Below are 25,537 nucleotides of genomic sequence, written 5' to 3' on the forward strand. Positions count from 1 at the left end.
TTTCCCTGTAAGCATCTGTTTCCAGTTGCAGTGATGGGGCCCTGGGATCTGCATATGAAGATGAGCTTTTGCAGGTTGACCAGCCCAAAGATCCTCTCTGGATCTTTGTCCCCTCTCTGGATCCCCCGAGGCAATGTTCTTCAGGCCTAGCCATTTCCAGACTTCACAGCAAGTACGGGATTGGCCATTTGAATGTGAGATATAAAATGTCACGATGCTCTCCAGTGTTCTGTTCTTTCCCTATTTTGACAATCTGATGGATGGCCTGGCACTAACCAGGAAGAGGATAATATTATCCTGCCTGAATAACTAAGAAGTACAAAGTTGAAGGATCTTGGTGCACATGAATCTTATTAAATGTGCTTATAAAATATGTTCTATCCAAATAAGCTTAGCGGCCCTGAAAATAGCCTTTTCTGACCCATGTCTGGAACTTTGGCATGCTTCACAGATCTCTAAGCCAAAATTACTTAGTGAAGTGATGACAGTGTTCTCTGTGCATGGGAAAATTGGAAGTGTTCATGTTGAGTCCCCTGTTGGCTAACTGCACCCCTTCTCTCCATCATAGGGGCAACCAGGACCAATTGGAATTCAGGGTCCAGCGGGCCCTCAAGGATTTGCTGGCCCTAGTGGTTTAGCAGGGTTGAAAGGAGAAAGGGGTTCCCCAGGCCCCCTGGGACCATATGGACCAAAAGGAGATAAGGTAAAAACACCAGAGCTTGGTTTTTCTTTGAGTATGGACTACATGTATGAAGGTAAAAGGTTCTAAATCTCATTTATGGAAATAATACTAATAAAAAAAAAAGCTGCTAGAAAAGTGGGCTTGCTGGGCTGGGATTTCAGGTGGGTTCAATGTGGGCGTGGGTCAGAAGTTCAATCAGCTGGGCAGGAGAGGACAGGAATCCAATCAAGGAGACGGGGAAGCAAAGCGTCAGTCAGAATGCTGGGAAGAAATCTGGGCCACAAAGGTAGGGAAAGACACTCCAGAAAGGAGGTTGATCATGTCATGGCAGCTGGCTGAGTTTAGCAGCTTAGTTTATATTCCCTGCAGACTTTAATCACCTCCCATTCACCCCACTGGTAAAGGAGGTATTCCCACCCCAGGGTTCTGGGGATGGCAGAAGATATGACCCCTGACGCCAGATGGAAGAGATTGACATCAGGTTTATTAGTCACCTATATTCACAGTAAAAAGTAGAAAGACACCACACACCACACAGGACCACAAAATGGTGGGTGGAGGTGCACTCTAGAACAGAATAAACCAGAAGGGGCAGTGGGAGGCAACACTGAATAATTCACTGAGCCATCAGGGACTGAAACCCACGACTCAGGAATAAGCAGGAGCTGCACCTTCTCTGTTTCATAAGGAGGACCGTTTGCCTAGGAGATCTTATCTGTGGGAGCAGAGGAGATAGGGGGACTTGGGACTAGGCCTTTAGAGGCCCTTCTGGTTTTCCCAGATGTCAAAACAGCACGTTATACTGAACCGTTATTTTCAGTCTGGCACCATATTGCTTAAAATAAAAACTGGTCTCAGAACACAGACATATTTAAGACCTTGAGTATAGGCAAGTGATTATCCAGACCTGGAGGAGGGAGCAAGGTGATGTAATGTGGAGAGGGAAGTGCACAACACATTTCAGCTTAGGTCACAAATCACATGGAAGAACCCACTTAATCTAGTGGAGATCAATTAGAGCGTCTCTTACCTTCTTTTTCCCACTCCTTGTTTTAGGGTCCCATGGGAGTTCCTGGCTTTCTCGGCATCAATGGGATTCCAGTGAGTATGTGCACAGAGGCATTTTTTAATATCACTTCTAGGTCGCCTTGGCCTTCACCACATCCTGTTTCAAGTGTCGAGATGCACACGATCGGGTTTGAAGCAAAGTGTTTGCACACACTTTCCCAGGGACTGAGTTACAGGTAGCACTCAGTCAGGTGGCTGGAACACGCACAGGCATAACCCTCAATATCTTAGCCAAGAAGAGTTAGGTCTTGTGGTTGAGGGGAGATTCAACCGGGGATGATATGTGGAGACACACATCAGAGCACATGCATACTGCACACATCAGAGCACATGCACATATATTATAAGAAAATTAAGGGGAAAAAAGGAATAGTAAGAGGATACATGAATTAGACAGAAAAATACTTGGTGGTATCTCAATACATTTCATTCCAGTAATTTGTTCTCTACAGCCTTGTCTCATTCCAGAGTGAATTTCCCTTTAGTTTTTGCAGAGTGGCTGTTCCAAAGATCATGCAGAGACCGCCTCTTCCCTTTATCCTGAGGACCGGGATTTGCTGGATATAAGTGAGGAATTTGGAGCTTACAGGCATCTCTTTTTCCCATTTTATCTGATCCAACCCTTTGGGTGCTCCGTTCACCCTGTATTCTTATTTATCCCACCACTGGAGAGTCCATGAATAACATTTTGCCAGTGTTGATTAACATTTTACCAGCCTTTAAAATACAGTATTTTGCAACTTGCTGCTGTCACTTTTTAGTTCTGCTTTTTGTCACGTGTCTATATATATCAAATCTGTAGCCTGGGCTGTGTTTATCTATGGCAGTGGTTTTCAGCCTTGTTACGGAGAAGACCCAAAGGTTTGTGTGGAAGTTTGGTGTATGGATCAGGGAAAAGTAGAGCTTCTTTGTTTGAGAGAGGTTTTAGAGCCTGTTTTTATCCTTCCAACAACCTCTAAGGCATTTTTTCTGAACCATATCTAAGCACAGTTTGGCAAATTCTGGACTTAACAGCTTCTAGAGTTATACTGCATTATCATCTAGTATCAAGGAAGGGGGCTTAAATCTCTTTGTGCCAATCTCTAGGCATTTCTTGTGCACCTGCTGGATGTTGTCACTTTACTACAGGGATACAGAAAAAGCATATGAATCTACCCTCAGATTTTCATCTGGGGATGCCTGGATGGCTTAATCAGTTAAGGATCTGCCTTTGGCTCAGGTCATTATCCCAGGGTCCTGGGATCGAGACCTGCATCAAGATCTCTGCTCGGCAGGGAGTTCGCTTCTCCCTTTCCCTCTGTTCCCTCCCAGCTTGTGTGCTCTCTCTCTCATTCTCTCTCTCTCTTTCAAATAAATAAACAAAATCTTAAAAAAAGATATTATCATCTGATCCATTTTCTTTCCAGACCTAGTATACAGTTGTGAAGCTGGAAGACAGAAGTCTCGTTTCCTTCCATTTGTTATCTGTATCAACAAATTGGCCAACAAAATTCTGCATTTTATCCAACTGCAGAGTCTGCAAAATGCCCAGAAATGGGCCAGCAGGGAAATAAGTGTATGGGGTTGGCTGTTCTTTTATGACATCCTCTGGCATTTTACCCTGGCTGTGTTCCTATCGGCACTTTATCCAGGATCCAGTTCAGATTGTGTGTCTTCTGGGAGCCATGGGTAAGGAAAATGAGAAAGCTGGAGAGCACCTCTTCCATTCCTTTTGGGGAGCTGAGTGGGGGAAGTTGGAGCCTGCAGCAGCACTGAGCCCGTCCTCCTGTCGTCTCTTTTTAATGGAGGCTGGAAGGAAGAGAGTCCTGTGACACTGAGGCTGGTCCAGTTCTGAAGTGAGACATGCCCCAGAGGCCAACATGACCCTTCTGCCTTTAGCATGTGGCGAGGAGTGCCCTAGTGCTCGCAGGAATTGATCACTTCTCTCTGGGGCTTCACTGCTTGAGAGAATGAAGTACGGTGTCCAGATTCCTCCAAATAAATGTACTACCCCTGATGGAAGTTCCCATTCCCTGGGCCCTTCCCTTGACCAAAGATTGTCTGTGTTTGTTTTTGACTATCAATTGCTTTAGCCTCAGGCCCCAAGGCTCTCTCACTCCATTAAATTATTCTCCCTTGTTCTTTCCCTCTCTTCCAGTGGTTCAAGATGTATTTGTTGGGCACCTTCTGCTTGCTGCTTACCTCTCCCTTCCATCTCCAATCTAGGAGTCCTTGGTATCTCCTTATTACATGTGGCCCACGGTATTTATTAGTTGTCTTGTGTGATGGTCTTACCTAGCTTTCTTGAAAGTGCAGAATACATCTCCTACTCTACTCGCAGGCCCCAGAGATCCTGGGGCTAAATTCACCACATGCTAGGAATGCTAGAAATATCTGTGGGACTGACTCCAACCTCTAGTGCCCACAAAAGCAATGGTTGTCAGACTGGCAGGACTCCCTCAGACACAGGAAGACTAATTATTTTGCTCTACTTTCGGCAGCTGAAACCAACAGCTTTCCCAACACATCTTACTAAACTGGATCACTGCACAAATCTGATTCCCCACTTAATGTTGGCTGATCGCTAACATATGTATCACTGGTTTGGGTCCCAAAACTCCATCGTGGCTGCCATGTAGGTAGTTTCAACATGAGCGAGCAAATAATCATTTTATGAATCATTCAAGTCTGTGCACCAAGGGGCACAGCAACCAGTTGGGAGAATGAACAAACAAGCATTCATCAAGATAGTCAACATTAGAATAATGTAGACTCAGGGCAGTAGGCTTGTGGTTTTTCATGATATCACAGCTGTGCACTGGGGATGTGGGCATCCACAAGAAATGCATGTTTATCAACTGTTTTCGTTCCCATCAGTTGGAAGCAGAAGTTTTCAAGTTGTCCTTTGCAATGTATGTTTAGCTTTTCTCCTGGAGTTAATCTCAAATATTTCCCTTCCTAGAGACTCGTAAATGAACACACCAGATTTATATCTTCAAAGTGGACACAGACCTCACCAAATGGAAAATTTTCCCTTTGAAATCTGGGCCTGGAGGAGTGTTGCTTTTCTGGATTGTAGCCCATTTACTCTGTGTGTTTGGTGCCTTGTGGTTGTATAGAATCGTGGTGTCCTCCCTCCAAGAGCTACATTCTCATTGAGAGCTGGCCCACACATATGTAAAATCATTAGCTAAAACCAGAAGGGGCCAAGTGCCCGAAATGCTGTGGTACTACTGAGAATTAAAAAAAGGAGCTAGAAGTTCAGCCCAGTGACATATCCTCGTTGACTTACCTAGGAGAAGAAGGCTTCCTTCACTGAGCTCTTACTTAGTAAACTTAGCCTCATTTAATTGTAATCGTAATGAACTTTTTGTTATTGTAATGAACTTTTCAGTTCATTTTGATGTTGACAACAACCCTAGCAGGTAGTATTACTCATCTCCATTTTTACGAGTGAAGAAACTGAGATTCAAGATGGGGAGAGGCAAAGCTGGGATTGGAACACAAGTCTGGCTGACTCAGAGCATGCTTTAGCTGGCATCTCATGGTATCAGCTGGACAAGATGGGGCTGACAGATCTAAGTCAAATGCCAGAGAATTCAGCTAAGGTAGGAAGGAATGAACAGGTACCCCCTGGAATAATGCAGGTGGAAGATACTAGGCATCCAGGCAAGGGGCTCCTGGGTGGCTCAGTCGGTTGAGTGTCTGACTCTTGATTTCAGCTCAGATCATGATCTTGGGGTGGTGAGATGGAGCCCCACATTGGGCTCGACACTCAGTACAGAGTCTGCTTGAGATTCTCTCTCTCCCTCTGCCCCTCTCCCCACTCATGCTCTCTTTCTAAAATAAATAAATAAAATATTTTTTTTTAAAGGAATTCAGGCAAGAAAACCACAGGGTTGGGGCCCAAGTTAAAAAAAAAAATGTGGATACCAACGGGTAAAAAGCCAGGTAGAGGTTTTGGTGTCAAACAGAACCAAGGCCCCAGGAGTGAGCCAGTCTATTGTCTTTGTCTTAACTCATCCCTGTTATCCAGCTGAGCGATAACGCCTAGCGTGTTTGCCTGGGATATTTTAAAGTGGTGATCAGGATTCCAGGAAGAAATAGACACTCTACCTGAAAGGGTTAACTGAACTGAGGGCGTGAAGGATATATTTAAAGGATGTAAGCATGATTCAGAGGAACAGCAATGGATTGCCAAGCAACTAACACAAGAGCTTTGGCTGCCCCTAGGCCCAAAGATGAAAGAAAGAATGGTGATACTGGAACTAGATACTGGTCAGATCTGGAGCCATGGAGTAGGGGCTGCTCAATGAAGACTTGTAGATAAATGTAGCCATTGTCAGAAATATGGCCAGGGAGGGATTGCATGGGGGAAATAAACAACCTGTGTTCTTTCTGCTCCTGTTCTTTGATCATCTGCCTGTGTCTCTCAGGAGACACAAGGAAAGGGAGCCTCAGCAGCACTGTCCATAAAGGTCAGCCTCCGAAAGCACAGATCTGGGGAAGGTGGAGCATAGATCTTCAGGGCGAACAAGAATAGCTGTTTCCTTCTGGAATAAAATGTTGACAACTTAGTAAGCTGTTCCCGGTTTAGTTCACTCTAGACTTACACTTTTATATCAATAGACTATCTCCTACCACCACAATAAGAATGAAAATGCATCAAAATTCTATGGCTCATTTTCCTAATAAGAATTTGACAAAAGCTTATTTCCCCCAATAATGCAAAAGATTGAGTTTCGAATGTGTGGCACGCTTTCCTCAAATTATTAAATATCCATGGCTGGCTTTAAAACATGCACGTGGCGGGGGGTAGGAGTCAACCTTGTATGGACCTGTCCAGATTTCTGGGCTTTCACATCATCTCTTTGCTCCATACCCAGCACATAACCCACTCTTGATGACAGATTTTAAAAGATCTGTTTGCACCGTAAAAGTGGACTCTGTGCACCATGGAAGCTCAACTTCAATTATGTGAATGATTGCTAATTCCCCTGGCAAAACAATGGTCTCAGTAGCAAGTATGGAGAAGAAGTGAAGACACAGGGGTGGTGCCGTGGAAACTGCTTCTGCTCTGTTGACCAATAGTCAGCATCCTTTCCTAGGCAGAGCCATATTTTTAAAAAGCCCCAGGCTTTCCCCATACAAAGAGCCACACCAGGCTGCCTGGGTTCTGGTCTATTCTGAGGAAGTCCCAAGGCCTGGCGTGATTGCCTGATGGTAACCCTTCAGTGGCCAGCCAGCTAAGTCCTATCTTAGTACATCTTTGTACCCTGGGAAGATGAAGTTGCACCCCATTGTGTATCCCATCTTGATCCCTTTGGTTTCAGCACGGGTCTGATTAAAACATCGGTCCTTCGGGGGGGGGGGGTGTCCCCCTGCGCTGTCACCAGCTCCATACACTTGAGTGTGGAGGAAAGCTCTAAGAGAATGGTTCTCACAGGGCAAAGGGAGTAGACAAGGAGCCAGAGGTGGGCAGCATACTTAGTTTTTCTTCCTGGGGAGCTGGTGAGGGTTGGTCGGAGTCCTGTGGCTGATGTGATCCCTTCTTTTCTCTTGGAACAGGGCCACCCTGGACAGCCAGGGCCCAGGGGCCCACCTGGCCTGGATGGCTGTAATGGCACTCAAGGAGCTGTTGGATATCCAGGCCCTCAGGGCTATCCTGGGCTTCTCGGACCACCCGTATGTTGCCAAATTTTTGTCCTTTATTTCAAATGGTGTTTTTTGCCTTTCCCTGCTTTTATGGAGACCTCGTTAAGCATCTGCATCTAAAGAATACTAGTTGCAGAAGAGGCACATATGTTCCACTTCTCAGAGGGTTTTTTTTTTCCTCTTTTTCAAATGATGATTTTAGAGCTGGCAAGACTGTGAAGAGCCTCCAGTACATTTCAGAGCAAAGTACACACTTGGGCTATTTGATTTGTTCCCACATCAGATGACACTGGAAAATGCAGTATTTGGAAGGCTTACATGAGATCATGGGAGCACTGATGATGACCCAAAGGGCTTGGTAGGCTTGGTCTAAACTAGTGATTATTTTTTTTTTAACATGGGAATGTACTGATTTAATATTCATACTTCGGCATCTCAATTAAACATATTTACATTAATATATTTTTATAGGTGGAAAACATTCCCTCAAACGTACTATTTAAAAAAAAATTATTTTTATTTTTTATAAACATATAATATATTTTTATCCCCAGGGGTACAGGTCTGTGAATCGCCAGGTTTACACACTTCACAGCACTCACCAAAGCACATACCCTCCCCAATGTCCATAACCCCACCCACCTTCTCCCAACGCCCCTCCCCCCAGCAACCCTCAGTTTGTTTTGTGAGATTAAGAGTCACTTATTAAACCAGTGATTCTTGACCAGGGATGATTTCCCACCCCAAGGAACATTTGACAGTTACTAGTGACATTTTTGTTTGTCACCACTCAGAGTACACTACTAGCACAAGACAGCTTTCCTCCAACATCAAGGACTCCTCTGTCCCAAAAGTGTCTGTACTGAGAAAGAATTGAGAAATCCTACTCTACACTGACATAGTTTGCCCCCTTCCCCCTCCCCACCCAACCCATAACCCTTGGTTCCAGGATTGATAGAGCATTTTTTTAGATCCTGCTGTCACCACTTTTATTTAATTCTATTCATCCAGATAGGGATCCAATATCTGGATCTAAAGGATCTCTAATAGATACAGTGCCCTTGCAAGGTTGTTTTTACAAACAATTAGGAAGAGAAAAATAACAATTCAAGCCCGTTATCAACCTTATTTGAAATAATCTAAGCTGCTAAGGGTACTCAGGTGATAGATTTAGCTAGAAATCATACTGTTATACAGATTCTGTGGCTACATGAATTAATTGGCTTTTTTTTCCCAGTATGTCTTATTCCAGTGCTATCCCACATTCTTTTTTTGTTATTGTTAAAGTATAATTGACATATAACATTATATTAGTTTCAGGCATACAACATAATGATTTGATATTTGTATACATTGCAAAATGATCGCCACACTAAGTCTAGTTACCATCTGTCACCATACAGAGTGGCAATCTTTTTTTTCTTATGGTGAGAACCTTAGGTCTCCTCTCTTAACAACTATATAATACCATTTACCCTAGGGGTACCTAGCTGGCGCAATCAGCAGAAAATGCAACTCAACTCATAATCTCAGGGTTTGAGCCCCACATTAGGGTATAGAGATTACATAAAAATGAAATCCTTAAAAATACATTATTTACTATAGTCACCATGCTGTACGTGGCATCCCCATGACTTCCTTATTTTGTAACTAGAAGTTTCTGCCTCTTGATTCCCTTCACCCATTTTGCCCATCCCCTTCCCAGTCTCCCCTCTGGCAACCACCAATCTGTTCTCTCTGTCCCCAAGATTTGTTTTGTTTTGCTTGTTCATTTATTTTGGTTTTACTTTTGATTCTACACATCAGTGAAATCATATAGTATTTTTCTTTCTCTGTCTGACTTATTTCATTTAGCATAATGCCCTCAAGCCCCATCCATGTTGTCGCAAATGGCAGGATTTCCTTCTTTTTTAATGGCTGAGTAGTATTCCAGAGTGTGTGTGTGTGTGTGTGTGTGTGTGTGTGTGTGTGTGTGTGTGACATCATCTTTATCTATTCATCCATCAATAGACACTTAGGTTATTTCCATACCGGGATATTTATACCAAGAAAACAAAAACACTAATTCAAAAAAAGATATATGCCCCCTATGTTCATTGAAGCATTATTTAGTTAGTATTTTATTGGAAGAGCATCACCAGTGCCTTCTGTGACAAATTTGTGGGTGTGGGTATCTGCATAAGAGAGACAGACAAAACACAGGTCTCATATCGGCATAAAGGACTTGATATCTAAAGACCGAACCAAAATGCAGCGGGTGTCGGGGGGTGGTGGTGGAGAAAGACGTATTACCTACGTAGTATGAGCTTGTTTGGGTCACAAAGGGCTCCAAACACTGCCATGGCAACAGAAGAGGAGAGCAAATCACATCTGTGTTAAGAGAATGGAAATCCAGCAAAGTGAGGAAATGCTGCCCCCAAGAGGGAGACAAGAAATCTTGAGGTAATAAACATTCCGACAGCATAAAGGACAAGGGTAAAACCTAATCCTGTCCCTAAGCCTCCCATTAAGCCTAAATAGGAACTTGGGCGTAGATTTTATTAAGTTGAACCCTTTCTAACCCTGCTGAATTGCTAGTGGGTATTTTGTCAAGCTTCTTTGATGAAAGGAGCAGCCATAAGAATAAGGGGAAACAGGAAACATTAGGAAAGAAGGTGCTTTGGGGACCCACTGATTCTTCTATCACACCTATGATCTGTGAACTCAAGAAATCCATAATTCAGCCAACTCTTCAGTCCCCGAAGCTTACTCCTATCTCTAATACTAATCCTGACTTCTCCTTAGATATAGGGACATTGATTTTCCCCACGAAGACAAATTTTAGCAGATGTTAGCCAGCGTCTGCCACTGAGACGGTAAAAAGTCTGGTTTGGTAGTCAGGTTCGGTGTACTTTGACCTGTCTTCCGTGTTAACACCTCTTAGACAGGCCTTGAAGCTGAGGTTTTGTGGTAGAAGCACAAGATGGAGATGGTTTTGTAGATATCTTTTAACCCGGAGGGTCACAAACTGGCCTGTGTGACCCATGACTGCAGCTTGGTTTGATATTTTTAAAGGTTTGTGTGGAATGAGAGAAGCAGAATACAGGACAGAGCCCAGAGAAGGCCCACAAAGCTTAAATTCTTTACTATCTGCCTCTTTACCGATCTTCTCTAAGCTTAGTCGTAGCTGGGGGCCGTGTCAGTGACATAGCTGTGAGGGGTAGAGCACATGAGCGGGAGGCTTCCCAGTGAGCCGTGTGTTATATGTGGATGTTCTGATCAGTGTTCTGAACAGAGTCAAAGTCCCCTACTTCCTTTACAGACTCCTGACTTGGGAGTTGGGGAGACAGCCATATAACTTTGAGACTCAGCACCCATTTGGGGGATGTTCTTTGCCCCTTAGCACAGCCATAGAATAAACCACATGGTTCCAGGCTCTCGACATTGGGTCCTCTATGTGATCAGATCATACTGTTTAAAACTCTGTATGTGTGCATGCATTTCTTCACAAGTGTTTCTTATTTTACTCAGGGGCTTCCTGGGCAGAAAGGCTCTAAAGGCGAACCTGTCTTTGACCAAGGTACTTTCAAAGGAATGAAGGTAAGAGCCTCTGAGGCAGGCAGCTAAGTAGGCTGGCTATAAGTTGAGTTCCCTGGGATTGGGCCCAGCTCCAACAAGACCGTTATGAGAACTAGCATCTGTGTCTCTATTGGAGCAGACTAAGCTAGACTTAAAAGGGATCTGGAGCTTTTTGGTGGTGGAAACACTGGCAGAAATGTTTGCAGCCATACTGTCAAAGAGATTTGCTTTATAGGATCTACACCCAAAATAAGAGACAGATCAGCAAACAGTTTGCATGGGTATCATTTTCTTTGACAAGCCAAGACATTTCCTGGAGGCAGATACCTTTTGTTTACCCTACAATCCTTGATGTCTGCATACCTTGGTATGAAGCCATGTTATGTCTCTGCCCATCTCAACATGGCCACTGGCCCAGGATGCTGGCTCCACCGTTTTCTGTACCTGCACGCCAACCTGTTACCCTCACCAGGCCCCTGACTGTCTGCAAAAATTGCCCATCAACTCTGCAGCTGGCTGGAAACCTCCATCACTTCCTAGAATTGACCAGAATCTTCTGTATTCTTGTGACTGTACTCTTGGTATATGCTATCTGGAAACTCTGGTGCCCAAATGATTGACCCTACTCCCTTGCAGAGTGGGAGGTGAGCTTGGTATTATTCCCTTGGTAGCAGATGGTAATCGATGTGCCCAGCATCTGAAGGGAAGGTGCACACACGTTCACTCAGCTGAGGTTGGCACCTTTCTGTCTTCCATCCATGCACAGAACCAGAAACACTGCAAATCCATTTGGAAGGTGGTGATTGGGGTGGGTGACTAAGAACCGGAGAAGGTACAGGGTTTGGGCTCTTGGCTTAGATGTCATGGCCAAAGGTTGAATGGTAGGCTTGGAAGGGAGCTCATGATTATCGGATTCGTGTTGCTCATTTTACAGGTAGAAAAACCGAGGTACACTGGGGCTATGTGACTTGCTTAGACTCACATAGCCCATTTACCAGAGAGCTAAAATCCAGGCAGTGCTTTTTCCATGCAGCAGAGAGCTGATTTTTTTTTTTTTTTTTGACCATAAGCCAAACGGGTAAGACTAGCAGGTGTCAAAATATAGCCATTGTCATAGCAAGCATTGATTAAACGGCTTTGCCAAAAATCACAGAGACCCTGGACCCCGTGGAACACATCAATTTCCACAATATGGTTATATTACAGATTCATACAGTGACTTAAGATGCTGCAAAGTAATTAAAACGTAATCAGAGACTGTATGCTCTGTTGATTCTCCCTTGAAATGTCTGATTTGCATTGTATACATATGGGCACAGATTCTCTGGGGATGAAGGCACACGGGAAGGTAGCTTTGCTCTCTTCCAAAAAGAGCAGGAGAATCACCAGCCCACAGAAACAGTTTCTAATTGATAAGTTCCTAGCAAAGGTGAAAATTAATTACTCCAAGTAAAATATAAAATCCTGTTCAACCAAGGCTATAATATGTGTCTTCTGGAGTCCGGATTTTTCTTAGGAAAAAAAAAAGTAAATGGTTGAATATGCCCAATTCATGCATTATTTAAAACACAAGACCTTGACAGGAGACCTTAGGAGACCCAAGCCATCAGCAATGTATTTTTCTGCTCTTGAAGCGTAGGTCCGTTATCTACAAAATAATAGTGCAGGCTTAATTAATCTCTTCCGTGTCCCACCTTTGTCTGTTTCTCAGGGGGAGCCTGGGCTGCCTGGACTGGATGGAATCACTGTAAGTTGTTGTTTCTGGGTGGAGTGCTCAATGTTTGGTTGGCAGTCACTGCGGGTCCCTTTGCATTCTTTTTTACCATGGCATTCGAAGGTCTTTGTAGACATTCTCAAGGAATATCCAGGCAGTTGAGGTAGAATGGGTCATGCAGTTTGAGTGAACACTCTGGAAAATTGCAATCCTTTTAAAATGTCACACACTTTCCAGGTGATAAAGTTCTGAGAGAGTTGGCTGTCCCCTTCAAGTAACACAGGGAGCAGCCTTCCAGACCCTTAGGCCAGGGACATGCATACTCCCTGTGATGCATTAAGAAAGAATTTCACCTTTTGTTCAACAAGCATCTACTAACTGTTCTCTGTGTGTTCAGAATGCTGAGGGTTAAAACAAAAAAAGTGGAACACTCTTCTGTGAAAGCTATTCTGTCTAGAAATTCGTTTTAGGGACGCTTAATAATTGGGAGTCCATGTGAGGCCATGAGTTGTATTAGTAAGAACTTTCTGGGGCGCCTGAGTGGCTCAGTTGGTTAAGTGGCTACCTTCAGCTCAGGTCATGGTCCCAGGGTCCTGGGATCGAGTCCTGCATCGGGCTCCCGGCTCAGTGGGGAGTCTTCTTCCCCACCCCTGCCCCTCCTTCTACTCATGCTCTCCCTCTCTCATATAAATAAAATCTTAAAAGAAATAAGAACTTTCGGGGCACCTGGGTGGATCAGTGGGTTAAAGCCTCTGCCTTTGGCTCAGGTCATGATCCCAGGGTCCTGGAATCGAGCCCCGCATCAGGCTCTCTGCTCAGCAGGGAGCCTGCTTCCTGCTCTCTCTCTCTGCCTGCCTCTCTGCCTACTTGTGATCTCTGTCTGTCAAATAAATAAATAAAATCTTAAAAAAAAAATAAGAACTTTCTGTTTCCTTGAATTGCCACGTCATCATTGCGTTCCTTTGAAGTGGCCTCGTAAAAGCCCTTTCTTTCTTCTTTGCTATGTTGGGGTTCCTGCCTTTCTTCTTTCATTCCAGAACCACCACTGAGCTCCTACTAGCCTCAAGGTGCTATGAGTGATCCCCAAGACAGTGCAGACAGGGTCTCTGTCCTCCCCCAACCCCCTCCGAAACACACACCAAGATGTGAAAAACTAGTAGGACCGTGGCATAAAAATTTCTCACCAGCTTGGAAGAAGAGATGCTGTCTGCCTAAAGATACATCATGAGAGACTTTATATCTAAGATGGAGAAGGTAGCCTCTGAGAACTATGGGTGATGTTTGGACTGGCCTGCATTGGGAAGAAGTTTCTAAACAGAGAGAGCGGTGTGGGAAGATGTAGGCAAGAAACAGGACGTGTGTAAACACACTCAGGAGCAGAGGTGAGTGAAGACTGAGGACGTATGGGTCAAAGCAGGATTCTGTTTCCTTAGGACCCTCTGAACCCTTACTTTCTCATGACTTTGCTTAGCCTCTCCATCACTTACCTATCACCTCGTTACCACCCTTCATTTTTATCGGGCCATCTATTTCCCCATACCATCTTTCTCTTAGATGTTTATCGTCTTGCTTGTAATACTGTCATTAACCACCCAGTTTCAGATAGTTTCTCATTTCCCATCTGCATTTCTCTTTGACCCACGGAAATGTGCGTTGTTTAATTTCCCGATATTTGGCAGCTTCCCAGCTATCTTTATATGGTTGATTTCTACTTTGATCTCAGTGCAGTTTGAGTGAACACTCTGGAAAATTTCAATCCTTTTAAATCGGTTGAGGTTTTTCTCGTGGCTCAGCATACAAAACTGTCTTGTTGAGTGTGCCATATGTTCTTAAAGAGAATGTGTTCAGCTGCTCTGGGGTATAATGATCTAAAAAATGTCCATCAGTTCCAGGTAGTTGACAGTGTTGTTTATATCTTCTGTGTTCCTACTGATCTTTTAAATCTAGTTCTAGTAATTACTGAGGGAGGGATGTTAAAATTCTCCAACTATACTTGCAGATTTGTTTCGCTTCATCAGATTGTGTTCATGTCGAAGATTATTACGTGTTCTTGATGAACTGACTTAGTTTATCATGACAAAATTACCCCCTATTCATTTCTGGTAATGTTCTTTGTCCCAAAGTCTACTTTATTTGATGTTAATGTAAGATTTTTTTTTTTGCTTTCTTTTGAAGTTTTTGTTTTTTACATCACTTTAATGTAAAAAATGTTCAAATATAGAGCAACAGGGAGTGAATTTTGCTGTGAACACCCATACTATTAATGTTTTACTGTACTTGCTTTATCCCACTTCTATCCATCTATCCATCTCTATCCATCCATCAATCCATCTTATGGTTGATGCATTTCAAAGTAAATTGCAGACGATATTGCTCTTATCTCTAAATACTACAGCATGCCTATCATTAGCTAGACTCCAATATGTCTTTGCAGTTTTTCTTTTTATGTCAAAGTTAAAACAAAATAAACAAATCCTAAATGGTACATTTGCTGAGGTTTGACAAAGATGTATGCCTGTGTAAACCAAACCCATTTAAGGTATAGAACATTCTCTTCACCTCAGAAAGTTCCCTTCTGTCCCTTCCCAGTCAATCCCTGTCCCCACCCAAAGGAAACCACTGTCCTGATTTCTCTCCATCATAGTTCAGTTTTTCCCATTCTAGAACTTTATATAAAGAAAATAGTATAATATGTAGCCTTTGGGGGTCTGACTTCTTTTACTTAGCACAATGCTTTTGAGATTCACCCACACTGTAACATATCAGTAGGTTGTTACTTTTCATTGGTGAGTATTTATTCCACTGTATAGATGATTCGGTTATTTATCAGTCCTCACATCAATGGATACCTGGGACATTTCCAGTTGTTCACTACTATAAATAAATTTGCTATGAACATTCTTGTGTAACTCTTGTGGATGCATATTTCCAATTTTCTTGAGAAACTTTCATAAAAACTTGCCTCTCTAGGGTCCACCAGGCACACCTGGTTCCCCAGGAGCTGTAGGACCCATGGGACCACCAGGATTGCAAGTAAGACCAATGTAAATCAACCATGTGATCACAGTATTCCCATGAATGCTTTCCCCACCAGGCCATGCATTAAATACAAGCCTGTGTAGGCTCTCATAGTGGAAAGGGCAACCTCCATTCTTGGAGGATTCAAGTGATGCATGCTCTTGTAAGGAACAGTTGTCTTTATCAGAGACCTTCTGGCTCTGCACCCGGGGACAGAAGCTGCCTGGCACACCCATTTCCACCTTCCATGCCCTCACCCATGACAGACCCTGCTAATTAATCACACCATCCCTGAGCACAGAAGTAAGCTTTGAAATCCTTCTCCACACCCCACCTTGGGCAGAGCTACCTACCTACCTACCTATCTTTTCGGATACCAAACCTATTTGCCCTCACCAGTATAGAAAGAACATAGCCAGTTATCCCCATGTGGTTCTGGGAAAGACCAGTTTCCAGAATGTTCTCTCTCCGGTGCATGCAATCTCACCACTGATTACTTTGGTTTAGCTTTCCCCAAGACCACTATTTTTTTAAATGTCCAGGCTACTGGGAGGAATGATGCATGAGTCTTCCCCACCTTAGCACGAACGTGGTTATCAGTGCAACGTGGGAGATTTCTAAGGAGATTTTTTTAAAAGGGCGGGGAGCACTATGGGAGAGAGAGCTAGGATCTGCTGCACTAAAGCCAGAATATATTGAGGGAGTGGGAGACTCATTTCCGGTGACTCTCCACATACCCAGGTTCTTTTTGTCTGAAACTAACAAGTGCTCCTTCCTTTCATTTTTAATATAGGGTCCTCCAGGCCCCCCAGGCTTCCCTGGTCCTGATGTGAGTATACATTTTCTTGGGGCATGTGGCCTCCTACCGCTAAGTGTTCTGGTTTCCCCCAGAGAGACTCTGGTTTGCTTAAACACACTTTCTGGCAAAAGACTGCATTCTAATTTAAGTTCTTGGAGCTTGTTTAGTAATTGATTTTGTTTTTCCTCCCTGCAATGCTGTGCCCCAGGGGAATATGGGGTTAGGTTTCCAAGGAGAGAAAGGAGTCAAGGTAAATAGATTTTGGAAAATACAATCTGCATTCCATATGCTCCCAGTACTATCTGTAGCTGCACACATGTGCCTGCTTGGTTTAAGGGGAATTGGATCTTTGCCTCGGGAAATGAGCACTTCCCATTCCACATGGGTCCCGTGGTGGGATTCCAGGAGGGGCTGCGAGCACACATGTCACACGTCGGCTCCTGGGGTTTTTTTTCTTCCAAATACTGTAGTCTCCCTGCCTCTGACCTGTGAAGCGTGCATGGCTTAGAAACACATTCGGTTGAAATTGCTTCCCTCCTCCTCCCACCAGGGTATTCCCCTGATGTTCTGTATATCGTGTCACCTTCCCTTTCCTTTTCTTTGCTTCTCCTCTTCCCGCCATCCCTCCTTTTCCTCCTCTTTCTTCTCCTCCTGTCTCTCTCTGCCCTCTCAAGCTCTCACCATTTTTTTCTACATCCCTTCCCTCATTCCCCTGTTTCTGTCTGCATAAGCCATAGAGTGATTTTGGGAAGCTTGAGGGAGCCTGGGAGCTTGGCCTCTTCACCCCTCACGGCTGCCTTTTGTAGATCACACTGCCTCCAAGGAGCAAATCCAACCTCCAGTGTTCTAACTCAGACTTCACTGCCTCTGCTTATGCTCTTGGCAAGGACTGGACCAATTAGAGTCTGATCGCCATTGCCAAGAGGTGGCCATTTTCCTTGCTCAAAGGCCTTTTCTCTCTCTCTCTCTTCCAAATACCCTTTGATGCATGACCCTGGCAACCACGAACCTGTGGTTTCTTTCCCTTCATCCATCTGGCTTTTTCCCTCTGGTACAAAATGCATTTGGCCAGGCTTATAATTCTTCCTACCCCTTTGGTACTGAGAGTTTTGTTTCCTCGGTGAGGCAAGGGTGAGGGTAAAGAGACCAAAGGAGTGGACAGTCTATTTGTGAATGACATCCAGAGGACAAACCTTTCTGCTTTGCTTAACATCCCCTTTGATCTTACAGGGGGATGTTGGTCTCCCAGGCCCTGCAGGACCGCCACCATCTACTGGGGAGCTGGAATTTATGGGATTTCCCAAAGGGAAAAAAGGATCCAAGGTAGTGAACATTTAAGCCTAAGAAATGCTAACCATCCTTTTCCTATTAATACCAAAGTTCAACTCTAATAACCAGACTCTACTGGAAGAAAAGAGGGTTCTGGGTCATGCTTTTTTGTTTGGAAGTGATGGTAAAACCTTTGTGTTATCCCCTGTGGAAAACTTTCTAAAAAGTCTTTGTTTGCATGTGAGGATATGAGTGTGCCTGGACTTCTGAGCATTTGTTTAAGTCATATTTTCTGTGGTTTGGTTTCTCAAATTCAATTACCAAGATGCTAAATAACTTAAAACAAATGTTAAGTACTTGTGCTTTTTGTCGCTCCTAACTCCCAACGCTCTCAATACTTACCTTGTCCCCAAAGTGCTGCGACAGGACACAAAGGGTATACTGGTTACTTTACCTTTTTAAAGAAGTTATTGCCTGTAAAACTTGACCCCACAAATCAGGTATACTGTCACCAAGTGGCAGTAGATTCCCTAATTCGCCTGATATGAACTACTGTGGCTGAAGCTGTGGACCTGTTTAACTGAGATACGTTATAATCTCTATTTTGTTGTGAGTGAGTGTAAATCTGGTAATTTTCAAATGCCTGTATGCTGTTAGGGTGATAGATACCTTTCAGTATCCTGCATTCCCTTCCATTGTAGGGTTCCCTTAAGTTTTGTGATTCTGTGCCTATGGTCAAGGGACCCAGGTGGGGGAAGGTGTTTACTCCCATTTCTTTAATTTTGTCTTTGTGGAAGCAATAGCTCCAGGCCCTCTTCAGGTTTACGGAAAGTAATCATTAATTTGGAAACAGTTTGGGAGCATATGAAAGATTACCTGTCTCCCTGATCATTCCCAGACCTTAAGGACCCCTTCCGAGACACAACTAGGTAAATTAGCATATTGGGGAAAAACAGATTACAGTGTTACAGGTTCCCATTCAAACTGTAATTGTTACTCTTTTCCCCAAACTGTTGCTTTCTTTGCAGCCTGAAATTTGCAACAGGGAATCATGCTGAATGGCTTCTGTCTCTAGAAAGAGAGCAGCTATCTGATCATCTTTTCCATCTCCCAATTAGCTTCAACATTTGAGATTCTGTTTTAGACAGTTTTCATTCCCTGCCATGGGTCTTGGTCTTTCCCATACCACAGGGGCTCCCCAAACTGATATTCTGGTACAGCTATTAGTTGGGGATCCTGGGTAATTTATACTATCTGACACCCTCTTTGTTACCCACTGCTGAGCTCAAGCAACTCATGGGATCCATATCCTTTATGTTCACTGTTCCTGCTGCTACTCACTAATCTTTGGTTCATTTTCCAGGGTGAACCAGGGCTTCCAGGTTTCCCAGGAGCAAGTGGCCCTCCGGGTCTCCCAGTAAGTCTCCCCATTTGGTCAACATGTATTCAAAGACCTGCTTGGACAAAAGCTATAGCAATAGAAAGCTAACAGGAAGCTAACCTCTTCCTGTGATTATTGGAGAGCATTCTACCATCTTCTTTATTAGAAGACCTTTAAGGAAATGTTCTTGTTTCTCAAACCCATGGGGACATTAGCCTGGTTCTCCACTAGGCTATATATCTTAGCAGTTATTAGCTCAAGTTGTAAATTGAAAACAGACCTAGGCTTGACTTCTGATTTCACCAATTTCTAGCTATGTGACCTTGGACAAGGTTCTCAACCTTCTTGAGTTCCAGCTTCCCTCAAAAAAAAAAAAAAAAGGGAGGGGGGATGATAATGGCATAGTTATGAGGATTAAATGAGATAATATACACGGAAAGACTTCATATGTGCCCGACATGTATTAGTTGTTCAGTAAATGGTAGTTAATCTTAGTAATCCTGTCTTCACTCTCCTATCTGCCCTTGTATCTTACTGTCTTTCCCTCAACATATAACTTTTGAGGGTGCCTAGGTCCCAGGCAGGTGGGTCTAGACATTCTGCTGCACCACAGTAAATAACAGTTAAAGAAGTAAAAGTTCTTGTCCTTGAAGAGCATTCATTCTAACGGGGGAGTGAGGCAAGGAGACACAATAGACAAGCAAACAAATGAATCAAGAACAGGTTGATATTGTAAGAAGAGATACACAAAAAGTTAAAGAAAGGCTAAGGTGATGGAGTGTGGAGTGAGAATGGGGGTGAGCTACTTTGGGCAGAGCAGTCACAAAGGGCCTCTCTGAGGAAGTGTACATTATGAAGAAGCAAGTCCTGTGAGGATCAGGAAGAGCTTTTTTGGCCTAAGGAACAGCAAGTGCCAAGACCCTTTTGAGCAACCCAGCAAGAAAACAAGCAGGTGGAACAAGGGCCAGATCATGGAGCCCTCTGTAGGTCGAATGTGGCTTTTTTGTTAAATAGAATGGGAAGCCATCAGAAGGCTCTAGCTTGCATTTTTATTAAAGATTTATTTACTTATTTTAAAGAGAGAGAGAGCACGAGAGGGGGCAGGGGCAGAGGGGGAGAGAGAGAATCTCAAGCAGACTCCCTGCTGAGTGTGCAGTCCAAAGTGGGGCTGGATCTCAAGGCTCTGAGATCATGACCTGAGCCAAAATGCAGAGTCCGATGCCTCACGGACTAAGCCACCCAGGGGCCCCTCTAACCTGCTTTTTTAAGATAACTCTGGCAAGGGTTGGAGGTGGGGTGTGGAGGATGAGAGGAGGCTGAGGGAGCAAACAGAAGCTACTACATCAGCCCGGGGGAGAGATGAGGTCAGTTTGGACTATGGTAATAGCAGTGAAAATAAGAGACAAATGCATGGAGTGAAAATGTAAAAAAAAAAAAAAAAAAAGTATACTTGTTATTATGGAGCATTTTAAACAAATGCCAAGAAAAAAGAATGGCATAATGATCCTGCTGCGTATTCATCATTTAGCTTTGACATTTAGCTACTAAGGCAAGCTGAAGCAAATAACGGACTTATTTCAACATAGAAGAATTCAGTATTTCTAGGAGATAAGAACTTATTTTTTTAATTTGACAGAGAGAGATCACAAGTAGGCAGAGAGGCAGGCAGAGAGAGAGGAGGGGAAGTGGGCTCCCTGCTGAGCAGAGAGCCCGATGTGGGGCTCCATCCCAGCACCCTGGGATCATGACCAGATCTGAAGGCAGAGGCTTCCACTGAGCCACCCAGGCGCCCCGGAGATAAGAACTTTTTAAAAGCATAGTTATGGGGTACCTGTGTGGCTCCGTTAAGTGTCTGATTCTTGGTGTCAGCTCAGGGTCAGGATCTCAGGGTCGCAATCTCAGGGTCGTGAGATTGAGCCCCGTCCTCGCTCCCCCTTTCCCAGTTCGGGAAATTCCCTAGTTGTATAGGTGGGTCTAGCCATCTCCACTGGCTCAGCTGAAGCCCTGGGGAGCCTGCTTGGGATGGGGCGGGGGGGAGAAGCTTGGACAGAGGGCAGCTGCGTGGTGATCTGCCTCTTGGGCAGCCATGCCTCTGAAGACCCGTGCCCAAAGCGGCCATCCCTGGGCCACGGGCCTGACATCCCCAGGCTCCACACTAGCATTCACAGCATGCCTACTCCCTTTACCACCCGCTTTACCCCTACCTCAGTGACTACGTCACCCCCCCATCCTCTTATTCCTGGCCATGTGACTGAAGGTGAATTTTTGCAGAGCCACTAATGTCCTTGAACCAAAAATAGCAGGAGACCAGGACCCTAGCCAGCAGACCTAGGAGCAGCTAAGCCAGTGCTCTAATGAGGCCATCCTGGACATGGGTGAGAAGGGGTTTGGGAGCAGTGGACACAGGACAGACTGCTCCTGGCAAGGACAGACTGTGACACGGTGGGGTCCCAGGACATCTTGCTAGAACTACTTGGTCAGCAGGGCCCTGTATGGTGCCTCCCTGCACTGGGGGACAAGCTGCACCTACATACCAGTATCTTGCCAAGTCATGTCTGTCTAATTGGCTTTAACTGCCCCCCCAACACACACATAAAGAAGTTTCTTTGATTTTTTTTTCCTTTTTAAACTTTTTAGTGTTTTACACACACACACACACACACACACACACACACACACACACACACGGTAGCAAAAGCTCTCTGGGAAAGCAAGAGTCCGGAGACAGAAAGGTCTGCTTTTTATTTTTTTAAATTTTTAAATAAGATTTTATTTATTTATTTGCAAGTGAGAGAAAAAAGAGAGAGAGTGTGTGTGCATGAGCAGGGGAGAGGCAGGCAGAGGGAAAAGGAGAAGCAGACTCCCCTGTTGAGCAGGGAGCCCACCCTGGGACACAATCCCAGGACACCGAGATCAGGATCATGACTTAAGCCGAAGGCAGACGCTTAATCGACTGAGCCACCCAGACACTCCTCCTCACCCTACGCCTTTCTGCTTTCTGAAGCAGGAGGACAAGGTCCTCTTGTCTTTGCAACTGTGGGCAAGACAGGTAGACAGCATGAGCGTTCCTGGACCTGTTTCACCTGTTGCTTTGTTCTCTGGGTCATTCTATTGAATTCAACAAGGATGTATGGAATGACCTTGTATATGTGTGGCATGCAGTAGCGTGTCTTGGAGGAGATGGATGGGAGTGTGGTACAGACCTTCTGCTTACAGATTCCTGCATAACCCATCTAAGTACTGATAAGAGTCTAGGGCAATGTGGACTGCCCCAGCTTCTGTGGACAGGTCAGGGAAGGCCGCACGGGGCTTGGCTTTGGAGGCCCAGAGACGCATTCCACCAGATGGCAGCATGCCTTGGTTTCCAATTTGAGATGCAGCACTGCACTTTCAATTAAGTTTGTGTTCAACTTGACCCATGGACCTTTCAAGTAGAAATCCTATTCAGCATGAGGCCTGAGCCATAAGCCTTACAACTAGAGATGGAGCAAAAACAGAAAGACAAGTGGGAACCAAAGTCTGCTTTGAACTAGACCCTTCACAGACGCACTCTCCACGCTCTGCCCCACAATGGAAACGTTACACACACACATACACACACACAGAGTGGCCTACATGAAAAAACCATAACAGTAGCTAAGAAAAAACCACTTGGGCCTAGAAAGCTAAGGGCTATTCAGCCAACTCCCAGGACCCATTGGAATGCTTGTAGTATATAAGAGGAAGAAAAAACAAGAAGCAGGTCTCGGGCACTGGGTACACAGCCGGCTGAGCCACGAGACGTGCCAACATTTACTGTCTTTCACAAGCTTACATTCTAGAAAGTGTCATGGCTCCTTCCATTCTCACAATAGGCCTAAATGTTGTTTGCTAAAATCTATGTTCCAGAAATTCCACATTTAAACAATAACAGCAAAATGGCCTCAGTAAAGTCTGCTGTGAAAGACACTATCTACTTTGGTAGTGAACTCTTCTATACCTCAAGGGCCCATAATATGCTTGCCTTGGACCCAGAGGGAAGGAGGCTTTCTCACTCACTCTGCTTTTTGGATTTCTGCTTTTCCCTAGAGAACCCCCAGGTCATGTCCTTGGCTGCAAGCCCTCACCTCCTGTGAGCAGGGCAAGAGGGGTTGAAGACCATGTCATAGTGCCATTTGGAGTGCTGCTAGGGCCCACAGGGGTCTAGAACACACCTAGATAGAGAGAATCCTTCCCACTGAAGAGGATGACGCAGCCATCATGCCTCCAAAGGACAAAGTCCTTCCCTCTGGTTCACCCCAAGGATGAACACAGTTCTCAGGCCCTATAGGGGGCATCATAGCTATGTGGACTAACAGATGGGAATAATTAGATATTTAATAATTTCTCTGCTGTTAGTCCATGTAGCTATGAAGACATGTAATCATGTTTAGGGGGACAAGACATTACTTCTAAAACCAAGAGGGAACTTTGAATGAATGATCCAAACTCTTCCCCAGCCCTACAGGGGACTTCTCAGGCAGTGACAAGAGACTCAGTGTGGTAAGCCTCCCCAGTGGGAAGGGCACTGATTCAAAGTTAAGCTCCCTGCTTTGGATGGAGTCAGGAGACCTCTGATGAAATGGATATTATAACTTGTGGTTTCTTTTCTTTTTTTCCTTTAGGGATTTGGAACTGCTGGAGAAAAAGGAGAAAAGGGAATCCCTGGCTTGCCAGGACTTAGGGTATGAACATAGAATGTTGCTTTCCTGGGTCTGTCAGGTTATCCGGTCCATTGGGTCCATTTTTTTGTCCTGTTCGCATCTTTATGTTGTATAAATTGATAGCCATCAAAGTTTCTCTTATTTCTCTTCCTCAACTCTCCTTTCACTTTGTCCCCATTTCCTTGACTTAATGGCTCTCTTGAATAAGGAATTCAGCCAACTTCCTTTCCTTGCCATCATAGAGAATTGTCTTCGGGATTAATAACGGGGTGAGCTTGTCCTGACTTCACTATTTTCTATCCTGGGGGAATGTAGTCTAGGGTGCGGATGTTGTAGTAATGGAAGAGGGCTGAGTATAATCTTTAAAGGACAGAAACAAGCCTGGGATGGTCTAGAACATAATGAGTGACATTTGCAGTCAATAATTTCCAGTAATAACCCCTCTTCAAGGAGAGGAAATAATTGTTAGCCTTTGTGATTCTAAGTGCTTTAGGCATTTACCTATTCGGCTATAAGCAATTGGCCAGCCTTAGCCTTAAAGAGGTAACATTTAGAGAACTGTGATTTTGGCTTAGTCATAAAACTCATTAAGAATCTTTTGAGTGTTCAGCAATGTTTGCCCTTTACCCTGCTGTTTATTTCTCTACTTTTCTCTACTCCCTTGTCTTGAAAAGACATAATCACCAGCAAAGAATGCAGTTGGGGTGAGAGACAAGAGGCCCTCCCACAATCTGTTTAAAAATGTCATGACTTGGAACTAATGCAGACTAAGTATAATACCACCCAGGCTTTCTACCAAATTCCACCCAGTACTTAAAATGCTTCCATTTATTTTGCTCTTTAAAAATGCTCTGTGCGGCTATTCTGCCTGATGAATTAGTGCTTAGAAGTCATTAAGCCAGGTCTAGGGACATTCTCATACCTGATTTTAGAAGCTGGCTAAGTTCTGAACTCAGTGGGAAAGCTTTGTTATAGAAGTCTACTGGCTTTTTCTAATGTGGGTTATTAATCTTTCTAAGGTGGATCCCTTCTCTTCACAGGGTCCCATGGGTTTGGAAGGATTCCAAGGCCCTCCAGGCAGTCAGGTATTTTGGTTATTATCACTAATCAAAAGGTCCCCTTGTTTTACTTAACATGGCCTCAGTCCAGAGGTAACCACTGCTTATGGTACAAATTGTCTACCTCCCTTTGATGGGTATAATCTCAGCTGCTCTCTTCTTTTGTCTTCATCCATGAGGCTGAATATCCAGGGTTGACAAATCCAGTGCCATTCCATGGTCCTACTGCTTCATATTATCAGGGGCTAGGAAGTCCAGCCCGCTTGTATTGATTCCTAGCCTTGGGGCCCATATACCTCCTAACAGGCAAGTTGGCTACCTCAAGCCAAACTGCCTTCTGGAACATTGTACACCCTTCAGAGTCAGGTAGAATCCATGCATACCCTGGAAGGTCTGCCAAGATCCCTATGCCGTTTGCCCTGGCCTCATCCAAAGACCAGTCCCTCTTATGCTCTTAGACATTTGACTTAGTTCTAACTGTGTTTCTGTCACAGGGCAAGAAGGGGGCTTCAGGTTTCCCTGGGCTTAATGGATTCCCAGGAATGAAGGTAATGTTGTTGGGAAGTAGAAATCCAGGATAGGGGAGGTGGAAGGGTGAAGAATTTCCATAAATGCTGTTTAGTCCATTTGGCCATTCTAAGAAAGTTTCACAGATGGGGTGGCTTATAAAAAAA

The 25,537-nt window shown here is 44.3% G+C and overlaps 1 protein-coding gene across 1 annotated transcript in view; it reads left to right on the plus strand.

The window, feature by feature from the left end:
* Window positions 1-25,537, plus strand: part of COL4A6 (collagen type IV alpha 6 chain) — a 266,092-nt gene that overhangs the window by 204,168 nt on the left and 36,387 nt on the right. Inside the window, exons 4-16 of the mRNA XM_059385604.1 lie at window positions 569-703; window positions 1,739-1,783; window positions 7,298-7,414; window positions 10,895-10,963; window positions 12,654-12,689; window positions 15,627-15,689; window positions 16,468-16,503; window positions 16,682-16,723; window positions 17,704-17,796; window positions 19,106-19,159; window positions 23,767-23,826; window positions 24,846-24,890; window positions 25,358-25,411. Of these exons, the coding sequence (XP_059241587.1) occupies window positions 569-703; window positions 1,739-1,783; window positions 7,298-7,414; window positions 10,895-10,963; window positions 12,654-12,689; window positions 15,627-15,689; window positions 16,468-16,503; window positions 16,682-16,723; window positions 17,704-17,796; window positions 19,106-19,159; window positions 23,767-23,826; window positions 24,846-24,890; window positions 25,358-25,411 (849 nt within the window). The remainder of the gene's footprint in view (window positions 1-568; window positions 704-1,738; window positions 1,784-7,297; window positions 7,415-10,894; window positions 10,964-12,653; window positions 12,690-15,626; window positions 15,690-16,467; window positions 16,504-16,681; window positions 16,724-17,703; window positions 17,797-19,105; window positions 19,160-23,766; window positions 23,827-24,845; window positions 24,891-25,357; window positions 25,412-25,537) is intronic.

This window comes from Mustela nigripes, chromosome X, assembly GCF_022355385.1.
Source record: "Mustela nigripes isolate SB6536 chromosome X, MUSNIG.SB6536, whole genome shotgun sequence".
Taxonomy (NCBI): Eukaryota; Metazoa; Chordata; class Mammalia; order Carnivora; family Mustelidae; genus Mustela; species Mustela nigripes.